This window comes from Desmodus rotundus, chromosome 8, assembly GCF_022682495.2.
Source record: "Desmodus rotundus isolate HL8 chromosome 8, HLdesRot8A.1, whole genome shotgun sequence".
In the NCBI taxonomy this organism is placed as follows: domain Eukaryota; kingdom Metazoa; phylum Chordata; class Mammalia; order Chiroptera; family Phyllostomidae; genus Desmodus; species Desmodus rotundus.
Genome location: NC_071394.1, coordinates 77,522,104 through 77,548,592, shown reverse-complemented (window position 1 = coordinate 77,548,592; position 26,489 = coordinate 77,522,104). Strand labels below are relative to the sequence as shown.

Here is a 26,489-nt window from a genome sequence, read left to right as displayed (position 1 = left end):
CATGAGATGTTTCCATGATCAACCTCGTTCTTTTTAATTGACAGCAGAATATGCCACTATAGGGAGATGCCATAATTTTTAATCACCCATAGCACATATGAGGTCTGTCTGGAAAAAGTCCAGCCACTGTTAATATAATGAGAACGGTTTGCACAACATGACAGCAATATAACCTTGCAGCCAAGGATAGTGGCCTGGAATGTGCGTGCATGAACAATGGCAACTTCACTGTACCAGGCAGCGGGGGCTGTACATGCATCTGAGTGAGATGTGTACCGTGTGGCCATCACATTCAAAGTGACTGATGAATAGAGCAATGAATCTGCACCAAATTTTGCTTTAAGCTTGAACATTCCTCCATAGAAACTATCTGTATAATTCAGGAGGGCGCAGGTATGGGCAACTAGTGATTGGCAGCTTCACCATGACAATGTGCTCACTCAATGCATCACATCTCGTGAAGAATTTTTTGGCCAAACATAAAATTACCCAGGTGACTCAGCTTCCTACAGTACAGATTTGGTGCCCTATGACTTCCAGCTTTTCCCAAAACTAAAACCACCTTTGAAAGGAAAGAGATTTCAGACCGTAGATGAGATTCAGGAAAATACGATGGGGCAGCTGATGGTGATTGGGAGAACTGTGTGAGGTCCCCAGGTGCCTACTTTGAAGGGGACTGAGGTGTCATTGTCCTGTGTACAATGTTTCTCATATCTTGTATCTTCAATAAATGTCTCTCTTTTTCATATTACATGGCTGCATATCTTCTAGACAGACTTCACATGAGTCAGCTTTGCATTTTTTGTCATTACGAGAAACGCTATAGAGAACATGGCACTACACCCATCTTCTACAGGTTTGAGTATTTCCAGGGAATGGGTTTCTAGTGATGGGAATGTAAGGTGAAACTCTTACCATTTATGATGTATTCTTACCAAATGCTCTCCAAAAAGGATTTAGAAGTCATATCAAAAACAACAGTTAATGACTACTTCTGAAATTCTGCAAAGCTGAGAAAGGGAGCATGTTATCTCATTCCATTCCTTTTTTGCATGTTCCCTCATCTCCAGACAGTCGCAGCCATGGGTGTACTAGGAATTTTCCCGCCTCTAGGTCTGTGTTCATGTTTCTTAAACGGAGCCTCTAATTATCGTTGCTCACTGGATCCAATAGTAATAATGATAGTTAATAGGTACTGAGCACTCCGTATGTACACTGCACTGATGAATAGTTCTCGTGCATCACCTCATGTAATCCTCACAAACATTCCGTGAGGTAGGTACTCTACAGATAAGAAAACTGAGACTTCAAAAAGTTACAAATCTCACCAATGCCAGAGATGAAGAAGGGATTCAGAACCATGACTGCCTGACTCCAGAGCCCCCTTAACACATTCCAGAGTATGTGCACCTTAGAGAGAGAAGTCAGCAGAGTCCCCAAACCTCCTAGTTTTACTTCCATAGAGATTCTTTCATAAAATATAAATTCCTTTATATGTGTGCAGACTGGATTTTCAGAGGGGGAAAATCCTGCGACCTAGTGCAATCACTACTCAGGCATGTGTGCCTGTCCCTTATCCACCCAGCCCTCACCACACCTCCCCACCAAAGCAGCCAAATACAGGGTGGGGCAAAGCAGGTTTACAGTTGTGAGTACACACAACACAGTTTATTCTTGTATTATTATTTATTAACTATTATATTATTTTTCTGTATGAACAACTGTAAATCTGCTTTTGCCTCACTCTGTATTTACTTTAAAAATAAAATGAGCCCTAAGGGCAGGGACAAATGAAACAATCCTATAGAGGGCACATTTCAGATCTCCAAGGCCAGGCTCAACCAACGTCCTTCCAGTCAAGGGGATCCTGGACTTGACCTACACTGTAACCTTCAGGTCCAAAAACATACCCCTGCAGTTCTACGGCAGCACACTGCCCCGAGAGAGGAAACATGGCGGGCACTCCTACAGTCTGGGCACTGAGTCTAACTGAGTCTTGAACATGCCCACCCTGTCAGGAACTTCTGGCCCCGCAGTGGGTTACTGTGAACCCTCAGTCCTCAGGGACACAATGAGCAGAGACCACAGCCTCATGACGACTACAGTTTAGTAACTTCACTGAATTCCAGCACTGTGTCTTCACATCTATGCTATGGCACAGCATTCTTTCCACAGATGAAGAAACTGAGGCATGGTCCTGGGCATTTGAAAGTAGAAATAAAATGGGACTGCCAGTGAGTAAGCCCAGTATTTCCCCACAGCAGCCACACTGATGCGCTGCATCATTTGCAGGACTTCTCCGAAATGGTTTGGGAAAATGTGAAGGGAAAGGTGTAGTGGACATGTACTAAGTGATACACGAAGACAGCCGTGGTAAATCAAAATTAGCTTGGGGTATGGCATCAAAGACCTGGGCAGAAAGTTCTGGCTCTGTTGATCTCAGAGAAGTCCACTTACTTACTGATTAGTGAAGACAGAGTCAACCACCTCCCAGTGCTGATAAGTGCATCCACCATTCCTGCATCGGAACCTGGTTTGCATCCCAGCTCTGCCATTAGCAGTAGAGACAGAAAACATCTTAACTTTTCTGAGCCTCGATTTCATCTGCAAAATGAGGATGATTATAGTAGCTACACTTCATGGAGTTGTTTGAGGAGTAACAGATAATATAGAGCACTTACAGCAAAGTACAGTACACACTAAGGATGAAATGAGATTAAAGCATACATAAATTTTTATAAGCAATAAATGTCTACTTCTTCCTTTTTTATCTTTCACAGCTGAAAGAATCAATTAAAAAAAGAACTGACCCAATCATGCATCTATTTTATTACAAAATGCCTGTGTGCATTTGCTACCCTTCTGTCTTGACACCAATCACTCTAGAATTCTAAAGACTCCAAAATCATTTAATTTGTGCAATAATCATTTAAATTTAGTGGTAACTAAGTTCAGACCTCCAGTAGAGAACTAAGGGAAATAACATGAAGACATACAGATAGTATACTTAGAATGTGTTTCTATCAAATCTGCTCCATATAATTTGGTCCAACAAATTCAGCTGCATAAAATCTAAGAGGAGGTGGTAGTGCCAGGAAAGAAGATAAAATCCCAGCATGTTAAACAGAACTGTTCTGAGTCCATTACACAGTCAGTTCAGCGCCTCCACAAACCTAAAATCAAAAGTTATCAGATTCAGTTGGTTGGCGCATTGTCCCGATATATTAAGGTTGCGGGTTCAATCCCCAGCCAGGGCACATACAAGAACCAACCAATGAATGCATAAATAAGTGGAACAGCAAATCAATGTTTCTCTCCCCTGCTCTGCCTCTCTCTCCCCTCCCTTTCCTCTCTCTCTCTAAAACCAATAAATAAATTTTAAAAATTTAAGTTATCAGATTCAAAAGAGGAAAACTGACCAATGGACTATCGCAACTATCATTTATTCAACACTGCCTCTGCTCTGTGTTCCATACTGAGAGTTTCACTGTAACATTTCCTTAATCCATACAAGGTGTGTTCTTATCACTGTGTCACAGGAAAATCACACTCCCAAGGTCAAGGAGCAGGTGAGCAGCAGGACTGGGCTTGGGCCCAGCTACTTGAAATGCAAGACTGTGAGCATAACTACTGATCATATGCCTCGAACCCAGCAAGGTGGAATGTTGGCCAGGTCAAAGCTGATGGTGGGATTAAAGCCCCTAAAATCAGATGAGCAACGTACATACCCTTACCCAACTGCTCTAAGTTCCAAAGAGATGACAAGGAAACATTCCCCATCCTTACAGCTAGAGACATCAGGCAATCGGTAGCCCTGGGAGACCTGGGAAGGACAGGCACAGCGATGCGAAAGGGAGAAAAGCAGAAGGGAAGCCAAGACACGGAGAAATCTAACTGCACCTGCTTCTGAGGGCAGAAAGAAGATTAAATCAAACAGAAAAGGTCAAAACCCCAATGTCCACTGGCAGATCAATGGATAAGCAAATACCACACGTACGTAGGATGGAATATTATTCAGCCTTTAGAAGGAAGGAAATTCAGACACACTCAACAAAATGGATGAGCCCTGAAGACATATATTAAGTGAAATAACAGGCCGGAAAAGGGCAAATACTGTATGATCCACTTACATGGGTACCTGGAGTAGTCTGAATAAGAGACAGACAGTAGGACAGCCAGGAACGGGGGGGAGGGGAGCTGATGTTTAGTGGGTACAAAGTTTGGGATGCTGAAAATGTTCTGGAGATGGATGGTTGTAATGGTTGTACAACAAGGTGAATATACTTAATGCCACTGAACTATACAATTAAAAATAGTATAAATGGTAAATTTTGTTATGTACATTTTACCACAATTTTTTAAAAAGTCAAATAGAGCCATGATGGGTGTTGTTCAGTGGACTGAGTGCCAGCCTGCAAACCAAAAGGTCACTGGTTCGATTCCCAATCAGAGCACCTGTCTGGGCTGTGGGCCAAGTCCCTAGGTGGGGTGTGAGAGAGGCAACTGATGGATGTTTCTCTCTCTTTCTCCCTCCCTTCTCCTCTGTCTAAAAATAAGTAAATAAAATCTTTTAAAAAGAAAACAGAACCTTGCTCTGTCCACGCAGTACAAGTTCCATAGCCTCAGACTATGTCCAAAGAGACAGCTGCAATCATCAGTGCAGAGGACACAGGCACTGTGTCTGGACCTGCGTAGGGCACAGCTGGAGATGGACAAACAGAAGCTCTGAGGTGTGAATATCCACACCCACCACCCAGGCACACACATTGTGCCCCTCAGAAGGCACAAGGACTGTGGCCCGCCCCAGTGCAAGAAAGGGTGGCTAACTGCTAGACCACACCTGGAACTTTCCACACCCTAATTCACAAGATGGCGTGGTACAGTCTGAGGGGATCCCACCACGTGCCAAGAGGCAATAATGCAGCTTCTGCTGACAGCCCGGAGGGTCTCCAAGTGTGAGAAAACCCATCGTTGTCACTTCATCAGCTGAGTACCTGGGACTCCTTAAATGCCTCAGTGTCCTGACCTCTACAATGGGGGGACGGTGCACAATCTTCACAACTGAGCCGAGGATGAGAGATTATCTCCTGTGGTACTCGGAGCAAGACCTGCCCTGACAAGCACTGAGCTGAGTTCCACTATTGCTGGCATCATCCATACTTGTCTTTTCCCCCAGGTTTTCACTCCCACACTTGAAGGCCAAGAGGCACATGACACAACAAGGTGAGGAGGTGGGAGCTGGAAGGCTTCCCACCTTTGACAAGAAAGAAGGACTTTTAGGCCCACACAGTAGAAGAGAAAGCCAGTGAGCAAACAGTGAGGATGCCAAGAACCAATGATAAAAGAAAAAGCAAAAATCTTTACTCTTCTTTAGGAGTTAATGTCTATAAATTGCTGTATTATATTGCATTCATTTATTTTTTCCTTCTTCCACCTTGGTCAGAGATGGGGTCCCTAATTATTGCTGGCTGTACTCTCTCACACGCACAACCAGGAAGCAAAGGTTAGGACACTGGTGTGTGTGTGTGCACACACATTTCATGTTGTTATATTTTACAAGTCTAGAACAAAATACCTTTAACCACCCCTCCCATCCACACACACACACACACACACACAGAGCTCCTGCATATTTCCACATTTGTAACTTTCTGCTCTCACCAGTTAGGGTATGTAAAAGCAGATGGTTTTCCTCCATAGACTGTATATCTGGTTAACAGCATTTGGCTCTCTTTCCCAACAGACGGCATCCACTCTCCTCTCCAACCACCAAACAGTATTATAGCCAGGATTTGAACTCCGTCTGCACTTCTTAAACTCTTAAGCACTGAGCTGTGTGGCCTCCAGCCAGACACTATTATTATCATCACTTTTTATAGATGAAGAAACTGAGGCACAGAAAGACTAAGTAAAGTGCTAAGGTTGCACAGCTGGTAAGGGGTGGAGCTGAAATTAAAATCAGGGCAGCCCACTATAACCACTTAGCTATCCCGGTTCACATAGATCATGGTCCCTTGTGGCCAGGTTTCCAGGTGTACCTGCTGAAGCCTTTGGTGGCCATCAATGGGATAGTGACTTTCTTTGCATCCCCCTGCATTCTGAGCATTCAGGGTCTAATCAGCTGCCCAAGCCCTGTCTCTCACCTCACCCCGCATAGCACGGGTTGTTCCAGTTACAACTTATCTCCCTATCTCCTCTTCACATCACTTCTCAAGTTTGACCAGCAGAGCAAAACCTTGTCTGCTCTTCTCTCACTCTGCCCTTAGGGAATGCAGTGTGTCTCCAAAGATAACCAACACTGTTCAAAGCTTCTGGCTAACTGTTATATCTTTCCTGAACCATGTCCATATCTGAAAATACCTACCCACCACAAGAAGGAAGCCATTTGGGTTGGTTCATTCATTCACTCATTCATTCATTCATTCATTATGCTGCTCACCTGCCAGGTGCCAGGTACTGCATAGTCATAATAACAATAGAGTATAGGGCTCAGGTTCCTGCCCTCAAGGTAATTACACCCCAGTGGTACAGAAGAAATAATCTCAGATGGTGAAGAGTGTTAAGATGAAAGCAGAGTGGTAAGTGACTATAGGGGGAGGTTCTATGAGAAGGTAACATGAGTCTAGACCAAAGTTTCTAGATCTTGGTTGATCATTGGTATTTGGGGCCAGGTAATTCTTTGTTGCAGGGGACTGTCCTATGCACTGTGGGATGTTTAGCAGCCTCTCTAGTCTCTACCCACTATATGCTAGTAACCCCTGCCCAGCTGTAACAACCAAACCTGTCTTCACACATTGCCTGATCAGGTGTGGAGGATGGGAGCAAAACCACCTGGGTTGGAAACCACTGATCTTAAATGATGTTTAAGAGCACAGGTTCTGGAGTTAGAACCAGATTAGGATTGCTGCTTACTAGCTGCTGAGTTGAGGCAAATTACTTAATCTAAGCTTCAGTTTCTTCATCAGTAAAATAGGTAAAATAATATCTACATTAAAAGTTACTGTGAAGAAAAATAATACCTGTTGTCATAGACTGAATATTTGTGTCCCCTCCACCCCAAATTCACATATTGAATCCCTAACCCCAAGTGTGGCTATATTTGGAGAACTCCTAAGGAAGTAATTAGGGTCAAATGAGGCTATAGGATGGGGCCCTAATCCAAAAGGATTAGCACACTTATAAAAAAGGGACACCAAAGGTAAGAAGGTAGCCATCTGCAAACCAGGAAGAGAGCCCTCACCAGAAACTGAAATTTGTCATTACCTTGATCATGAACTTCTAGCCCAGAGCTGTGAAAAAAAATCTGTTGTTCAAACTACCCCATTTGTGGCATTATGTTATGGCAGCCCAGACAGACCAAGACACATTTTCTGTAAAGAGCCCATAGCAGAGCTACAATAAGAAAGGGTGAATAAATGGAGCTGTTACTCTTCTTGAATCCACCAGCTGAACTCATATCCAAGGACTCCTTTCTTGCTTCATCTATACTCAGTTACAATTGAATTTCCCATGGCATTTGTCCACTTTGACTCCCTCTTAATTCACCATCCTACTGGGGGCATGTGCAACAATTAGGCATCAAGCCCTGACAAGTGTGGCTCACTGGGTTGGGCGCTATCCACCAAGTGAAAGATCACCAGTTGATTCCCGTTCTGGGCCTATGCCTGGGTTACTGGTTCAGTCTGCAGTCGGAGTTCATACAGGAGGCAACCAAATGATGTTTCTCTCCTTCTCTTTCTTCCTCTCTCCCCCTCTTTCTAAAAATAAATAAATAAAATATTTTTAAAATTTAAAAAACTAGGTATCAGTTACCAGCATCCATCCCATGTCTTCTCCCTTCTTAACAGTCTATTTGTCTCCCCCACTGGAACAGTCACAGGGCCTGGATGAGAATTGACTTTACCCCTACTGCAAGTACTTACTGATTTGCATAAGCTTTAATGATTGGTGTAGAGATTGCAGTCCTAAGCCACTCAGCACACAGCATGTGGCATTACTCTAGGCCTCCCTGTAAATAAGCAAGAACGTCACCCCTTTTGCCACAGTCACCCATCTGCAAACAAGAGAAGCTGTCCTAAGGCCAAAGCCAGCACAGTGCAGAGTGCAGTGCTGAGAGAATCCAGACTGTCCTTGACAATATCTGGGTTGTGTTCTCACAGGTGGTGATTATGGGCTGAAATCCAGGCCTGCTAGGATGTGTTTGCCCAGAAAATATATATGAGAGGTACTGTCTAGTTTGAACAAGGGCACCATATGAGCTAATTGCAATTCTGAAGCAAATCAGAAACATGACCCATGTCCTGATCAAACCCTACCTGAAGCACCCTCTGTTTTCTGAAAGTCTTAGTTACATGCATCAGCCAATCCCCTTTGTTGTTTAAGCCAGTTAAGTTGTTTTTTTATTACTTGTAACCAAAAGCCTCAAGGTAATTAAAATACTTTATGCAACCAAAAGGAAACTTAGAATCTCCCCTCTGTACAAAATACTCAAACTAAAATCATTTATGTAATCATCCATTATATCAGCTGCTGGAGACACAGCAATCCCCAGAAACATCATGCCGACCCATGTGCAACATATCTGTTCTGAATAAATTACTTCACTTGGGAGAATCAGCACACTCCACACACCGAGCTTCTTAAAGAAAACTGTCATCAGTAAACACATTGATAAAAAAGTTAAAAGGAACACTCAAAAACTACCTATCCCAAGCTTTCACAGTTAACAAGCATCAACCCATAGTGTGACTCCAGCCTCTTCCTGGTGGAGAAGGTAAATATGACAGCAAAGAATGCGCCTGTCCTAACCATCTGTAATGGCACTGTGTCCTGTGCTGTTCAGTTCGGCAGACACTAGCCAGCCACATGTGGCTACTGAGAGTTAAATTTAAATTCATTTTATGAAGATAAAATGAAAATACTCATTTCTGTAGTGTGACTAATGAAATGTGGCCACACTAGCCACATTAAAAGTACACAATCTCCACATGTAGCTAGTGGATAAAATACTGGACGAAGGAGATAAAGAACATTTCCACTATTGCAGAATGTTTTATTGGATAGTACAGTTTTTCCTCCAGAGTCTCTTTGCTATTTTAAAAAGGCAAGTGTGGTGTTGAGGAAGAGGTCCCTCTAAATTCACAGACTAATGCCAGGATCCAGAAGCAAGAAACTGACCTTCCACCTACACATATGCACACACCCGGTATTTGCCGCCCTACAACTGGTAGCTCAAATCACTCAATTAGTCTTTCTCTTCTTTACGGTCACCCTCAATCAGTGGTCATTCGAATAGAAAGTACGGTCTCTGACCATCATTTATTAGGTAGCTGGAATTGAAAAGGCCAGTATTTTAGGGACTGGAGCCTCAAACTTCAGACTTCCCATAATCAGCCAGAACTGTTTCAAACAATGGATTCACAGGGCCCATCACCCAGGATTCTGATTCCATAGGTCTGGGCAGGGGCCTGGTGACCCCATATTCATAAACACCCTGTATGATTTTGAGTCAGTGCTGCTTGTGGACCATTCTCTGGAGCTGGGGCATCAGGTTGCGCAGCGCAGGTAGACATGACTCCGCACCACTCAGAGTCACCCCTGGACTCCCACAGCTTGAAAACTCCCCCAGGCAGTAATTCTGGTGCACTTTCCTCTCATGCAAACCCAATTTGTAGGCCCCCATTTCTGAAGCTGATTTTGCCAAGTACCTCTGCCTGCAATCTGCTGGCAGCCACCAGGTGAATATAAGTGCCTGGTAGCAGGTGCACAGGGCCACAAAATTCCCCAAGCCTTTTTAGAACATCTCTTTCCCCTCAGGAAATCAGGCAACGGGGTGACTCATCATGTTTTATTAAACCCCATGGGTAGGCTCCTTCCACCAAAAAAAGACTTCAATAGTAACCAGCTCTCATATCCCCATTAATGCCTCCTTCCCACAATCATTTTCCTCTGAGATAATTATTTCACAAAGAATTGCTTGAGCTTCCACTTTAAGGGGAAATGAACCTCAGAAACAGATTCACACTCTTACGAAAGCCGTCCCTTTCTTACTTACAGCAGTACTTTCCCACAGGTTTAGGGAGACAGAAATACACAATAGCTACGTGAATTGTTTTCCTTGCTGGGCATCTTATCTCTCTGAGTTCCCTCTTCTAAATAATTAGATGTATACAATATGTAAATATTGAAAGAACAATCTGTGCTTTCTAAAGAATTTTTATATGCACATGGAAGGGCCTAACTATGGCTTTGCACTACAGCATGACTCACTGTGGCTAGATTCTAGTCTTTACCAAAGACCAAAGCTGAGGAATTTTATCAGGGATCACCTGTACTAAAACACCATGGAATATAAGCTTTTCCTGCTATATCTTATCCTTAGCATTTTAGAGAAACAAAAGCCAAAGTTCATGCCAACTTAGGGGAATTGTGGGTGCACCAAAAGCGCTTATGATAAAGGAAGTGGATCCGGGTACACAGTAATCAAAACTTGAAAACTGTCCTGAGCTTTGTCTAACATCCAAAGTCCTAAATCACATACAGAATATTCTATCTAAACTTTGAGTTCCTAGACAGCCTATTAGAATGTTCTTATTCTGTCTGATATCAGTATGGACAGAGGGAAGGAGAACAGAAACACAATACAAATCCAAACCAAGCAAAACTGAAACTCCATGTTGGGCTTCTGCTGCCAACTGTATAGTTTTCATTTTATAGAGGCCCTTCCTTGCTTGGCTCCTTGATAGACAAACTGCAGTGACTAAACTCAAGTCTGAATTACCTGAGTCCCTTTGGCCATCCCGCTGCTGCAGACCCAGTGCCCAGCATGAATCATGCAGGACAGTCCAGGACATAGGCAGGAAAGCAGGAAGGGCTGCACTGGTTTTCCAAGAACAAAACTCTACCATATAAAGCCGTCCCTGAAAACCAGATGCCCACTGATGTTAGAGGTGAATCATGTTCTGAAAACATCCACTCTTGAAATAAAGGTTAGGGTCCTTATTTATCTGTAGAATATCCAAACAAGTCATGTTACTAGGGACTTCCCTACTATATTTAAAACCAAACCTCCCTAAAAGGTGTACATAAGATTCATTAATTCTTTTATTTGTAAGGTCACATACTTCACAGTAAAATCACTTAAGAGCAGAGAATACATATATATGAGTATATATACTTCCAGTACATATTCATATAAATATGTTATCATCAGGATGCTACTTGCATCCAGTTTTAAGAGTCAGCAGACCAGAACCATGAGATAAAGTATTCCAAGAATTATGATCAGCTGTCAAAATATACCCTCTCCCCAGCTCCTCAAAATTAAAGTGGAGGAGCTGTCACCAGGTGGGCCCCAAATAAACTTCCACGGACTAGTGACAAACTAGACCACTTCTGGAACTTAATATCCACTCTGACGCACACTTACTGACCGTCACTGCAAGTTGGTCGCTCTCCTGGGCCCTGAGAATACAGACGAGGGTAAGAAACGTGATCACTGCTCGTAAAGAGATGAAGTGTGAGAGACGTCAAGTGAGAGAGACAAATACATAAATAAAAGGTTGCAAGCTTGTCGCCTGAGGACCAAATATGGCTCCCAGATGTGTTTTGTTTGGTTCATCCATGCTTTTGAAATAACTTTGAACCACCCTCTTGAAATTGGTGAAGTTTGGTTTTTTAATGAACTCGAGTTCCTGGGTTCTCCTGAAAACTTGAAAAACCTGGCAACACTGGGCCAGTGTTCCCACATGACAGCAATAAGCTGAAGCCAAGTGGCAACTGCTCCCTTTGAACACAACACGACCTTCCAGTTCACCAGAAGCCCCACTGCTCCCTAATGTCTATTAACATACCTACTCAGTATTGGAGTTTGTGATGACTATTATCAGGTAGAATCTGTTATAACTGAGATTAGAGAAGAAATACAAGACTCTCACAAACTCAAGTTGGCATACTTTCTGAAGAGCACTATAATGGTAGGAATTTAAGTCTTAAAAAGACAAAATTCATGTGGGCCAAGAATTCTAGGCATCTATCTGAAGAAAATGTCTAAAGAATTCACTACAATGTATGTATAAGGATATTCATCAATGTGTGTGAAAAATAGAGAACTGAAAATAGCCCAAGTGTCCATCCTTTGATATAATACAACAAATATAATGGTTTAATATATTATAATGCAACCAAAACATGGTTTAATATGTCATCATACAACCAAAAATTGATTCCACAGTCACTGAAATGGTAAAGTAGCTATATAGGTAGTGAATAAAAAATACCCATGCTATACTGTTAGGCACAAAGAAAAATCCCACTAAAAAAAAACATACATTGTATGATCCAATTTTCATAAGAAAACGACTCTGAGAAAGTCTATCAAAAAAACATATAATATGTTTGTGTGTGTTTTACACATATGTGTGTGTTTGTGTGTGTTAACACAACAAATAGTGTTAACACATTGTACTTCTCTGCAGTGGATGAGCAATGTGGATACATTTTTCTTTCGTATTCACATCTTTCTATATCGCACGCGTTGTGTAAATGAGGGGACAAAATTAAATTTCACCAGAAAAAACGTAAGCTGTAGAAGCACAGACCAACTATGGGTAATGATTGACAGCCACACAAGGTCACAATACTATCTGAGTTTTTAACAGATTAGAAACTGTAATCTAGATGCCTGTGCTTTAATTTTTAAAAAAATAAAAATTAAAAAACTCACATGCTCCAAACCATAGTAAATTCTTTTTTAACAACTTGATCTTGAGTTTTGAATTTTTAACCAAGTCACACAGACTTCAACAGGCTAATAGAGGAGGAAATGAACAGGCTTTCCCTATCGGATGTAAATCCTAAAGTTTGGCCAAGAATCCAGGTGGTAAAATACTGACTATTTAAATCAAGCCAAAAGTGATGCCTTCTGTGGCCACATTACACAAGCAATAGGTTCAATCACTGAACACATCTGGCCAGAATAAAGGCCCTCTGTGACCTTCAACACAATTAATTCAATATTTTCTATACAGTTCGAAATGCTACAACTGGCAGACAACCATCTTAAATCTTCACAGAAAAGTCAGACATATGGCTAAGTATATTTAATATGCCTTAAAAATAAGCCATGGATTTTCTAGCCAACAAGATCTTAGGCAAGAATTTTTTTTAATTTAAAAGTTATGCCTACTTGTTATCCTCAAAAAGAATTCAATTCGAAAAATATTCATTGAGCTCCTACTGAGGACAGAGATGACAAGGAGCTCGAAAACAGGGATGCTGGCTTCAAGAATTCAAGAAACATGTAGTCCACTACAGAAGAGCCGCAGTCTGCAATTATATCCAAGACCCTACTGTGACTCTTGAAATCAAATGTTTGTTGGGGGGGGGGGGGAGAGAGAGCGGAGAGAGGAAGGAATCAGCAGGACTGGGAGGGAGATCAGGGAAAACAGAAGACGGTAAATGAGCAGAATTGCTTGAAACTAGGTAGCAGCACACTGTGTGTTCTGGCAGATAAACACTTCAGGAATCAATGTTGTATTTCTAGGACAGTCTTCAGCGGGGCCACCTGGCATGTTGTACTCAGGCAACAATGGGACAGCCTCCAAGAGGGGCATCCACACTGACTGCAACAGTCAAAGGACGTGGAGTCAACACATTTCTGATGTAGAAACTTACCAGAGAAAAATTCTGAAATGCCCTGTATTAAATTACAGCAGGCTGAAGGAGGGAAGAAGAAACAAGGAGAGTTAATCAGTAATCAGCCACAGGCAAAAACCAACAGACTGCTCACATACCTGAATGTATATTAAAACGTTGAATCAACTTCCAGGCAGCTATTTCAGTTCTTATCTAACAGGATTAGCCGACCACCAGATGACACCACATCTTGCTTATGCATGAGCTTTCCAGATTGTTTCCCACAACCAATCCAGAAGCAGCAAATACCTCATTACTATGCATCTGGCCCAGAACTTTCTCTGCTTCACCTTCTCCCACCCCAATGCAAACTCTTTCAAAACAGCTTATGGCTTCTTTCTCCAAACTCATTATAAAAGAACCCTGTCAATCCCAGGATGGTGCGGTTTGTCTTCTCCATCTGACCCTGCTGCTGGCGCTCTAGACTACATGCCCCAGGGCCTGGTCCTTTTTCTGGACAAAACCAAGGATAAGAATTTTAAAACCAGGAATCTCACCTATGTCAGCTGCCAGGGGTCCAGGATATACCACTGACCTCTCCAGCTAATCTTCTCACGGCTAAAATGAGACTGACATCATCTACCCAAGTGAAACCCTAACCAGATGTCAATGACATGTTAGAAAATCGGGGTGGGGGGGCCGTGGTAGGGGGACTGGATATAAAAGGTGAAGGGATTGAGAAGTACAGATTGGTGATTACAAAATAGTCAGGGATATATGAAGTACAGAATAGGAAATATAGTCAATAATATTGAAATAACTACACATAGTGCCAGGTAGGTTTTAGAAATATTGGGGGGAACATTTTTGTAAAGTATATGATTGTCTGGCCACTGAGCTACACACCTGAAAGTAATACAAAATAATATTAAAGATAAACTGTAAGTGAAAAAAATTTTAATTAAAAAAATGTTAAGCCCTAGCTAGTGTGTCTTAGTGGATTGAGTGCCAGCCTGCGAACCAAAGGGTCACCTGTTCGATTCCCAGTCAGGGCACATGTCTGGGTTGCGGGCCAGGTCCCCAGTAGGGGGCACACGAGAAGCAACCACACATTAATGTTTCTCTCCCTCTCTTTCTCCCTCCCTTCCCCTCTTTCTAAAATAAATAAATAAATAAATATTTTTTGAATTTTTAAATAAAACATAAAGGAAGATCAACAAATAATAGTTTGATTATTAGTTTAGCACTCCTACATCAGATTCCCAGGCTTAACTGTGCAGCTTTACCATACAGCAGGTTTCTCAGCCTCAGCCTTATTGCCATGTGGGGCTAATAATTCTCTGGTGTGAGGCTGTATTGTGCACAGTAGCACATTTAGCAGCATCCCTGGCCTCTACTCCCTAAATGCCGGTAGCACGTCCCACCCTTGGTTGTTAACAACCAAAAATGTTTCCAGACATTGCTAAATGTCCCCTGGGGGCAAAATTTCCCCTAGTGAGAACACTGCTTTAGAGGAACTCACTGATGAGTCTCCATTTCACAAATGAAAATTATCACAGCTGTTAGTTACTATGAAGGTATTTCAGCAAGCACTCCTTAGGCACCAAGCAAAGGACTGTTTTGCATACATTTTCTCATTGCATCCTCACAACCACCCAATGAAGTAGAGAGTACTCTCATTTTCAACGGAAAGAACTGAGGTCCTGGGAGGTTAACATGTCCATGGTGACTCAGCTGGCAAATGGCAGGGCCTGGACTTGAACCCAACCAGTCCGATTGATTCCAAATCCTTATAACACCAAGCTCCACTGTCTCCCCAGCCATTCCCAAGGCTCTGGGAGCCTAGGTGTGATGCCAGAAAGAACAAAGGACATTCTCGAGGGTCATCCTTACTGCCCAGGACCCCCAGAAAATAGGGAAAGGCCTTGTCCCTCCTTTATGCCTTACCTTAACCTGGGGCCTGATGACAATCATTAGATTCAATTGTCACCAGTGACAACGTGGTAGAAGTTCAGGCAGCTCAGACCTCCACCTATGCTTGATGAGGTCTAGGGGTTTCCTTCTTACTTGCCTGAACTACTCTAGTCCCGGCCTTTTAAAAAAGCAGATCTGAAGCATGCAGAAAAATGAGGGGTTTTTCTAGACTTGAAAAGCTCTCCAGAGAACTGTGTACAATCTCCATCTCTCAAGAGATTCTTCTCTTCCAAACGCTTTCAGACAGGGAACCTCCAAGTAATAATGGAAGCCAACATGCACTGAGTACTCGCTATGTGCCGGGCCCCGCGCCAGGTGGTTTACTTAAATCTCAGGTTATTCTTCCATCAGCCCAAGGAAGTAGGTATCATTACTTTCCCATTTTCAGAGGGAGAAATCCTTAGGCAAAGAGGGGCAGGCTCTCGCCCTGGGTCACCGAGCTAATAAGTGGAAAAGCCTGCCTTCTAACCTCAGCCAGCCTGAGTCCAAAATCTGTGAATCTATAACACATTGAGAAATTGATATCTGTGGATTACCTTACAGTCCTATTAACTGTACTGCAGTCCTTTTAACACTGTATGTCGCAATGATTTTGAAACATGGCTTATAATCAGGGCATAATTGCCTCTTAATTGCACCATCAAGCCACTGTCCATAAAGAGAGCTTCGAATCTTGTCTCATAATGGGCTGAAAGATTTGCCTTATTGTGGAAAACATAACTGCATCCCATTAAATGCCCACCAAATGCCTCCGCTAGCAGTAAAGACACCTTAGATGCAAGAATGTAATTCTCTTACGTAACTTGTTCTAATAACACTGGAGATAAAAAGTCTATACACACAGCAGCTGACGGTCCCGGAAGAACCTCTCACAGTCCATTCGAGGCTGACAGAGTTTGCAAAGTTCCCTGACACTCAGCACATGGGGTCAGTGATGCTCATTGTCTTCAAGAATATTCCCACATCAATCAGTTAAGCTCTACTCAGCTCCAGTCAGAGGCTGCCAATGCAAACCCTTAGCAAGCTGAACACGATCCATCACGAATCACCTAAGTTGTCAGAGACTTCCAAATATCAGAAATTTTTAGAGGCAACTGAGCTCAGCAAAGATTTATTCTAGTTCTAAATTTGATAGTGAAGTCAGGAAATACTTGAACGACTACTGTGCACTAAGCACTATTCTCAGTGCTGGGGAGGCAGCAGGGAAGAGAATCAAATACGTCCCTGCCCTCTCAGAGCTTGTTTTAGAAGGGACAGAGAAAACAAGGAATTTACTTATTTTCAAGTTATTTATAAATATACAGTAAAACAAAGCAGAGAAAGAGAATAGGGAATGACAAGTGGCACTGGACTTACAGTTTTAAATAATGAGGTCAGAGGACGTGTCACAGTGAAGGTGACATTTGAAAAAGACTTGAAGTTCATGATGAAGCAAACCTTCGACATGTCTGAGTGGGAAAGGGCAGGCCACGGACAGGACAGAGAAGGAATGTCGTGGGCCACATCACAGGGGGACCTGTGAGTCCCTGTAAGGACTTGGGCTTTCCCTCTGAGACAGGGACTATAGCAATGACTATAAATAATGGGTTATTCCATCATTTAATTACTTAGCTATAAAAAGAAAAGATTTAATCATAAAAGACATTGTTAAAATTACATTTTCTAATTTTGCTACATGCCTTCCAAAAAGCTGACATCCAGAACACACTGGACCCCCCCCCCAGGACACTTGACTATAAAGCAGAAGTCAGTATGGCAGGCATGTCCTTGACATCATGGGGGTTCAGCTGTGGAAACACCAACACAAATTCACAAGAAATAGTACATGAATGCAGACATCCATAGGATGCAGGAAGGACAGCGAAGCTCCAGTATTTCCTAGGATTTTTCAGGGTTATGGATCTCACATATGAACTGCATGAAGACAGACAGGAACGCAGTAACCTACTTTTTTAGGATGTGAATGTCAGCCCTTAACAAATTTGACAGCCTTTATTCTCAGTGTGTACAAAATCAGTGTATCCTGTTACACATATATACAAACTCAAGGAAGAGACCACTAACATCACAGACGGGTGTTTTGCATTAAATAACCATCGTTTATAAAGCAACATCCTTCACATAAACCCTTGTGGTAAGGAGATGTCAGAATGTTTTTGCTTATAAACCACTTAATTCCCCTCGGTGGGTATCATCAATTCTGCCATCTAAAACTAGCCGGGGAATGAATGCCAACAAATGCAGTGAACCAACTGTATGCCGTTGCATCATAAGGTGAAGTGAATCTATTTTTAAATAACACAGCCATTGGCCAACGGTGGCCCCTAGACACAATGTACAAGTTGGGATGCCTGTCCTTGCATTATTTTTTGTAAAAGCCATGGAATGTTCCAAAGTATGACCCAAAAATATCTTTCGGAGAGTGGTCTTTCGGCACCAAGAACAAAAACAGATTGATTTTTGAAAGTTTACGTTAAAAAAAAAAGACAAAGCAATTTAAGAGAAGGAAAGGAAAAAAATCAGACTTTCTGTACCAAAGATCTGATTTGCTCTTGGTTGGGAAAATTGTACAGAGAGAGAAGATGCTACAAGGAAATGGAGGTACAGTGTCATTCTCATGGATCTTAACATAGAGACAGCCCCACATCAACAGAAAACAGAAAAACCCCTCATCATCCTGCCTGCTCAACATCTGAATTTTCACTTCACAAAGTCCAGTTAGAGTCAATGGCAGAAATACTTAAATATAATTCATTAAGCCTGTCGGTCATTTATTTATTTATAGCTCAGTCTAAATTATTAGACACAGGAAACCAGCTAAATGGAAGATCCGGTGATGAGAAAATGAATATATTGTGATCCTAAATGAGAAGAAATAAAAGATAAATAGGGGGAAAAAAAGGAAACATGTTGTAGATGGTCTAGTCTGCACTTACCTAAGAAGCGACACTGGAAAATTCATTCATGCAACCAAGACATTTTAGTGAGCACCTATGATTTGATGGGTACTATTTTAGGCAATGGGAAATAGAAGGGTGAACAAGTGAGTAAAGCTACTTGTTGTCATGGACCTTACATTCCGGTGGGAGGGGAGACAGACAATAGAGAAGAAACAGTGGATGCTGTGAAATTTTGGCAAGGCTATAAAGACACAAACAGGAAGAGGAATGGCACGGGGTTCCAGGAGCTGTCTTCCAAGTGGTCAGTGGAGTGCTGACTCTCACAGAACTGATTACTCTCAGCTCTTCCCAACTCAGTGATGCCACAGAGCAGGGCCTCCCCATCCCAGAGCTGGCTGCGAGGCATTTAGCAGCACTTGGGAGAAGGAGCTCAATGAGGGTCTCTCTGAAGGGACACCAGGAGAGGAGTCAATCTTGTGGCGTTCTGGGGGAAGAAAAAGCAAGCCTAGAGACCCTGAAGCAGAATTTATGGGAAACCAAGAAAGACAAGGCGCTGTGTTTTAAGATAAGAACAGAATTTTGTTACAGAACTATTGTAATATATTCCAATGGGTCAAAATAAACACATAACATCAAAACAAACCAAAGAAAAGCACAAAGAACTATATTCAATTGTATGTGGTCATAATTCCCTCATTATGGCGAGGGAAGGGTCAGGTGGTGGTGTTGTGGTTTTTAAATTGTATCTTATTTATTTTCTCCATTCTGTCTCAAAAATAAAAAGTAGACAGACCAATTCAGTTCCTGGGTAATTTGCAAAACCACAAAATTCACCTATAAAAATATGTAAGCGTGACCTATAATATTACCAGTTTGGGAAACTACAATCACACTATCTTAAACTTTTCAAGTCTGGGTTATTCGTGGAACTGTTGCATTCATTTTCTCACAGTCGGTCTGCACCCCACAGCAGTGGTGCTCAAAATTGGCATACGTCAGAATCACCCAAGGGCTCGTTTAAACACCCCACAGGCTGCACCCCCATGAGCTTCAGAATCAGTGAGGATGGGGTGAGGCCAGGAAATGTGCACGTCTAACCAGTTCCCAGATGATATTGGGTTGGCCAAAAAATCCATTACATTTTTTCCATATGATGGCTCTAGTGCTCAGTTGTAACTTCATTTGAAACAATTTTGATAAATTATTGTGACAGCTGTCATATCAGACAGAAGAAAATGTGCAACCTTTTCAGTGTATTATGCTTTAGTATTTCAAGAAAGGTAAAAACACAACAAACGCAAAAAAAGATTTGTGCAGTTGCAGTGTATGGAGAAGGTGCTGTGACTGACTGAACATGTCAAAAACGGTTTACGAAGTTTCTTGGTTCCACTGACATTTTAGACAAATAATTCTTTGCTGTGGGGCTGTCTTATGCACTGGAAGACGTTTAGCAGCATCCCCGGACTCTACCCACTAGAGGCCAATAGCAGGAGATAGCTGACATACTCAAAATATCCAAATCAATAAAATTATTGGTGAAAATGAAAAATTTGTCTTTTATTTTATGGAAAAAACTAAACAGACTTTTTGGCCAACCTAATAACAATGCCATTGGTCTGGGAACTGTACTCGGAGACCCACTGACCCAGTAATTTAGGAGTATGGGTTTTTGAATCCAACACAGTTGAGTTCCAGCTCTAGTTCTGCCACTTGTATGACCCATGAAAAAGCCACGCAAACTCTCTGGACCTTAGTTTCTGACATCTAAGTTATGAGGAAAAAAACCCGAAATACCCATGTAGCATTAGCTTAGCCAAAGACCTGGCACATTCTAAAGCAAGTACTTAGTAAACACTAGCTACATCCTATAGCAAAGTCTCCTTAGTTTTTTTCTTTTTGCACATACACTAGAAGGGCTAAAATTCAAAAAGTCAGACAAGATAAAAGATGAGCAAAGATGTGGAGCAAATGGAACATTTATAGCAGCTTTATTCATCTAGCTATTATTCAATAGCCAAAATATGATAAACGGTCCAAATGTCCATTGATGAGCAAAAACATAACAACAAACTGCCCTGACTGGTGTGGCTCAGTGGGTTGGGTGTCATGCCGCAAACCAGAGGGTCGCTGGTCAGAGCACATGCCTGGGTTGCAGGCCATGTGGCCTGACAGAGAAAACTAATCCATGTTTCCTCTACACATCAATATTTCTCTTCCTCTCTTTCTCCCTTCCTTCCCCTCTCTCTAAACAATAAATAAATAAAAATCTTTAAATACACACATATACACACACACACAGCCCTGACTGGTTTGGCTCAGTGGGTTGGGCATCGTCCCATAGACTGAAAAGTCCCCAGTTACACTCTGGGTCAGAGGGTATGCCTGGGTTGTGGGCTGGGACCTTGGTGACGAGTGTGAGGAGCAACAGATCAATATTTCTCTCACACATCAATGTTTCTCTCTCTTTCTCCCTCTCTCTCTATATAAATAAATAAACAAATAAATAAATAAAATATATACATATATAAACAACTTGGTATGTATATATAATGGAACACTACTCAATAATAAAAAAGAACAATGATGCACACAATATGAAATCTCCAAAAATATTTTGCTAAGTGAAAAAAGCCAGACACAAAGAGTACATACTACATTATTTCATTTGCATGACTTTTAATAATAAATGAAACTAATTCATAAATGGGGAATAAATGTTGATGGAAGGAAATGTGACGGGGTGGTGATCACACAATACAATATACAGATGATGTATTATAGAACTGTTTCTCTGAAACTATATAATTTTTTAAGATTTTTATCTATTTATTTTTAGAGAGAAGGGAAGAGAGGGGCAGAAGCATCAGTGTGATGCTGCCTTTCACAGGCCCCTAACCAGGGACCTGGCTGACAACCCAGGCATGTGCCGGGACCAGGAATGCAACCAGCGACCCTTCTATTCGCAGGCTGGCACTCAGTCCACTGAGCCACACCAGCCAGGGCTGAAACCTATGTAATTTTATTAACAAAGGCCACTCCCAATAAATTCAATTTAAAAAAATAAAAAACAACATCAAAAACAAGTAATTGATGGTGGAAGCAATCAAACAGCCTTTGCCTCTGGAGGACGTGGGGGGAACTGGCTGGAGAAGAACATGAGGGAAATTTCTGGGGTTCTATATCCTAATGTGGGTAGACGTAACATGAGCATATAAATGGGCAAAATTCAGCAAACCATACACTTAGGATTGTGCATTTTACTATAGGTAAATATATACTTATAAAGTATACATATATGCTTTATCACATATAAAATAACATTTATGTAGCATATATATACACACACACATATATAAATTTTATAGGTTCTTTGTGATAAAAGAGTGTCTTCTCCCTTCAAAATGAGTCAACTCCAACCTGGTAGAGCCATTTAGCTTGATTCCTTCACAATCCAGTCCTGCTTCATGTAATACCATTTACTATAGACTATTTTGGCATGTGCGTCATTCAGAGGCCTGCATTAAATAGAAACAGCAGAATTTTCTCCCAGAAGAAGACCGTGACATTTCCATATAGACAGCACCCACAGTGACCCATGTCCCTGGGAGGAGCTAGCTCAGGGGGCAGACAGCACCAAAGTAACATTTTCCTTTCCTTTGTACCAAGTAAGAGGCTATCTGATATGATTAAAACACAGTAATGACACAGTAAGAGCAATTCTGTCATAATTTAAATTATATTCTCAATGTAAAAGAGGGAACAGAAGACCAGTGAAATGCTTTCTAGTGCCATGTTTCTGTAATGAAAACGTTGAAGAGCTAACTGTGCCCATGTAATTACCATGTGAAATAGTAGCTTTCATTTTGTAGTGGATTCCAGGCCGTTCGAGTGTCTCCATCCACTTCTTTATTCTATCCCACTACAAGCAGGACAAGTTGATTTGCACACACACACCTGCTGTGAACATTCCTGTGCAGCACACACAAAGGTTCCAGGGAAGGGAAATAACATAACACTTGGAGACACTACCATTTCCCTCTAGCCCAGAGGTGTCTGACTCCAAAAGCACTTGATTATCTGACCAACCCTTCCTAAGTTCATTGACAAGGCAGCCCTGGGACAATGCCTCTCAGATCTTTGATAACCGGTGGAAGAGGCTCAGCAACATGCAGCATCTTGATGTGGAACACCAGCTCCCACGCAAAACCCAATGGACACCTGGAGGTCCCCCACTAGATGGTACCCCTGGCTGTCCTTCCTCCAGCCCTTTCTCCAGAAATGGCTCTGAACTGAGACCTGTAGCTGCTCCCATCAAATGATTTTACAAAGTACTTCCACTACAGTTCCAACAAGAAATTCATAAGCCAGGTTTCTAACACTAAAAGCTAGACTTAGAAATAAATAACTGCTCAAATTCAATATAAATATAACAATAACAGCTAATTTTTATTGAGCACTTACTATGTGCCAGGCACTGTTCTGTATACTTTCCACTTATTAGTTTATGAAACAACCTCAAGAAAGCCAGTTCACGCTGGCTGTAAGGGCACAGTCTCCAGTGACGCCAGGGATTGGCCCTCAAGCAAAGTCGGGGAAGATAACCAATGAATGAAGTACTCTTTCCTCTGGTGAACTTAACTACCTTGTATAGAATTGAGGCAAGAAGAGATCGAACTCACAGTTTAGAATAAAGAAAAAACTACAAGGTACACATTTATGGGACCCCAGAGAAAGAAGGATTTGTTCACCGTGGCTGGTTGCTCTAGGGCTTCTTCTTGAAGTAGGTGTTCAAGTGGAAACTGAGGACATAAATGGAAGGACTTTTCCATAGCTAAGTGTCAGCCCCTCAGCTCCCAAAGCTAAAAAGCCAGGTCTACTCCACCTGGTCTCTGTAAGCTGGAACAAGCCAGTTTCCAAGGCAGGACCAGCCAGCCCTTTTTCCCTTAGACATGTTCCTCCAGCTGCTGCTGCCCCTGCAGACCAGGCACTCACGGGAACTTTTCACCACACTCTGCCACCTCCGCCAGCGCTTTCACGGAGAGGAACTGCATCATGACATTGGATGGTACCAGGCAGGCTTTTACTGATACAGGAACAACCCCCTGCCTGCACTGACTGAGATGTAACGGACTCTCCACGACCCACAGCCATCAAAGAGGCAATCACTCCTCTACTCACTTCTGAGAGGAATTTGCTTCCACTCCTTCCTCACAAGTCAGCCCCTCCCCTCCCCAAAGGTCAGCTCCCCACCTTTTCCTCCTCAGTGCTTAAGGCTGTGCAGCAGGGCTCAAAACCTCATTCCGGTATCTGTGTGATCTTGGACAAGCAACCTAACCAATGTCAGTCCCAGTTTCTTTATCTGGAATATGGGATTTATAAGAACAACTCGCCCTCAGGATTCTTGTAACTCAGAACGAGATAATGCAAGAAAAGCATTTTACAGAGACTGGCACGCAGTAACTTAACAATGAATAGTGGTTACCCTTATCACCATCATTGAGGGTGATGATGACGGTGACTGGTGGCTATAGTAGTGGCAGCATCGCCTGGGGCTTGATTCGAGCTAAGTAAGGAATACCCCTCCTCTCCCTCTCCCCATCCACCCCCCACGCCTTGGTGCTGAGCCACAAGGAGGAGACACATGCGTCATCCAGCTGTGGAGTGAGTGCAGGATCTTCAGGAGGCTGGCTCAGGAACATCCGGCGCCCTAACCCACCAGGAGGGTTGCAGAGTAAAAACGATTTTCTAATGGAGGAGGTCCAACAACCATAGATCCTCTCCTCGTTCATACCCATTCTCTAGGTGTGGACACAGACAACTGGCAAAAGAACGCAGCACTGCGCCTGCTGCAGCGCTCCCCCAAGGAGCCAGAAGAGCCTCCACTCTGCTCCAGCCTCAGTTCCCCAACTCTTCTCCAGGAACAGGCATAGCTGCACTGCACTTGGTGGCTGAGATAACAGGTTGGCAAACAGGCCGGGGGAATGTCCCCCCGCTCCCCGGCGCAAATCCAACCCCCTCTTCCCAACACAGGTGGGCAAACTACCCACAACCTCTCCACAACTTCGTGTATTTAACCTACCACCCGGCGCACAGCCTCAATTTCCCCACTAAGCTGTGCTCGGAGGAGCGAAGCGGGAAATCGAGATGGGGGGGCGGCGGTGGGGGAGACACTCGGCAGGCCGCTCCCCTTTTCTGGAAGCAAACTGGAGGCGCGTCCTGTCTTACCTTGTCTGACGGCTTTGAAGGTGACGGACTCCTTGCAGCTGTCGATGACTCCCAGCACGTCATAGCGGGGCAAGCCGGACACCCGGATCCCCTGCACCTCCAGAAGCAGCTCTCCCTCGCCCAGCCGGGGGCCCTCACCGCCGCCTGGAAGCCCTGCCGCCTGGGCCGCTGATACTGCTCCGACAAACAGAAACTCCCCATTCTCCGCTCCCCCCAGCACCGTCACCCCCAGTTCACCCTGAGGTCCCCGCTTCACGGTGCATTCGTGAACCTTACTAGTCCAGTGATTCTTCTTCTGGATCACTTTCGACATGACGAGTTATATCCCTCCCACCCCCCCAAAAAATAAAATAAAATGAGAGACAGGTGCCCCCCCACAGCGCAGCCCCCAAGCCCCCCCCGCTGGTTCATGGGAGAGACATCTCCCTCCAAATAACGCAACGAGAGAGAGAAACTTGGCAGCCTTTCCCCCCTGCACACACTCGCGCACTCAAGCCATCATAAAACAAACTTTCTGGGCTTCCCTGTGAGCCCCGCACCGGCGACCGCGAGCTTTGTTTGCATTCCGGTGCTTCTCAGTCCACGTTCTGGCGCCCGATCGTGCTCCTCGGGACCAGAGTCCACTCTGCGCCGCTTGTGTTATATTTTTTTTTCCTTCCTTCCTTTCTTTCTTGCCTCTTAGAAATGCAGAGTCTCCTCTTTACCTCCAGCCTGGCTCTCCTGTCCTCGCTGGCGGACTGTTCCCGAGGGCGAGGGAAGCCCTTCCAGCCAGTTGCTGGGAGCCCTGGAGACGCTGTTGCAGAGTGGGGGTGGGAGGAGGGGTGGGCAGGAGGGAAGTGCCTGCGGCCCCTTTAAGCAGATACAAAGGCTCGGCTTGTTTTGTTACAGTTCATTCTATTCCGCGCCGCGAAACGCAGCGGCCGGCGAGAGGAGACGCGCGCGCATGCGCCCCGCGGACGCCCGCCGGCCAGCCCGCCCCACCCCACCTTCCCAAAGAGCGAGATTCCAATGTGCTTCCCTTTGGGTCCTAAAACCGACCCTCCACGGAAGGCAAGTTACCCTCTCTCAAACACCCTTTATTCCTCCTTTTCTTTCGGTGTCCTGGACGCAGCAAATCCCTTTGGAGCTAGGGGGACGAGCACGTGTTTTACTCCAACTGTTTGCAACTTTTGAAACAGGTTAATCTGGCTTTGACATTTTAAAACCATTTCAAGCAGGTGGGGGTTGCGGGAGGCTTACACACTCACCCTTACACTCACACACTGTCGCCGGCCTAAGCCTCCTAATCGCCTCCGGCCAGTGAGCTGGCCCCGCTGTCGGCCCCCCCCCAGTCCAGCTCGTCCACCGCCCACCCCCCGCCACATTTCCCTCCAGTGCCCCTGTACCCTACTCGGAGGCCGGCGTCTGCTCCCGCCAACACAGCGCGGGAGGGTTCGGGTCCCGGAGCTGGGTCTCGCCAGAGTCTACGGCTAGAGGAGCTGGGGGTGGCGGGGGTCCTCTGGGACCGCGTCGCACACTCCCACACACAGATACCCGCACCTTTAAACTTAGGGCCCAACTTTTTAAGACAGAGGGAAAACTATAGACGAGAGAAATAAGCCAGATGGTAATAGTGGGTTGGGGGCTTTTTACATGCCCTTCCGGAAAAGACTTCAGAAGTCGGTCCTCTCTCTCCCCGGCTCCAGTTTCTGGCTGACTCGGGAAGGCTGCGGACCCGCTCCGGGGCCCGGAGATGCGGATCACCCCGGCTGTGGG

General features: G+C 43.7%; 1 protein-coding gene across 19 annotated transcripts in view; it reads right to left on the bottom strand.

The window, feature by feature from the left end:
* MAGI1 (membrane associated guanylate kinase, WW and PDZ domain containing 1) overlaps positions 1-25,652 on the bottom strand; it is a 617,360-nt gene extending 591,708 nt beyond the window's left edge. For all 19 annotated transcript variants that reach the window (XM_045192233.3, XM_045192235.3, XM_045192237.3 and 16 more), the window contains exon 1: positions 24,735-25,652. In XM_045192233.3, coding sequence (XP_045048168.2) covers positions 24,735-25,047 — 313 coding nt within the window. In that variant the 5' untranslated portion in view covers positions 25,048-25,652. The remainder of the gene's footprint in view (positions 1-24,734) is intronic.
* Positions 25,653-26,489: the final 837 nt, after the last annotated feature.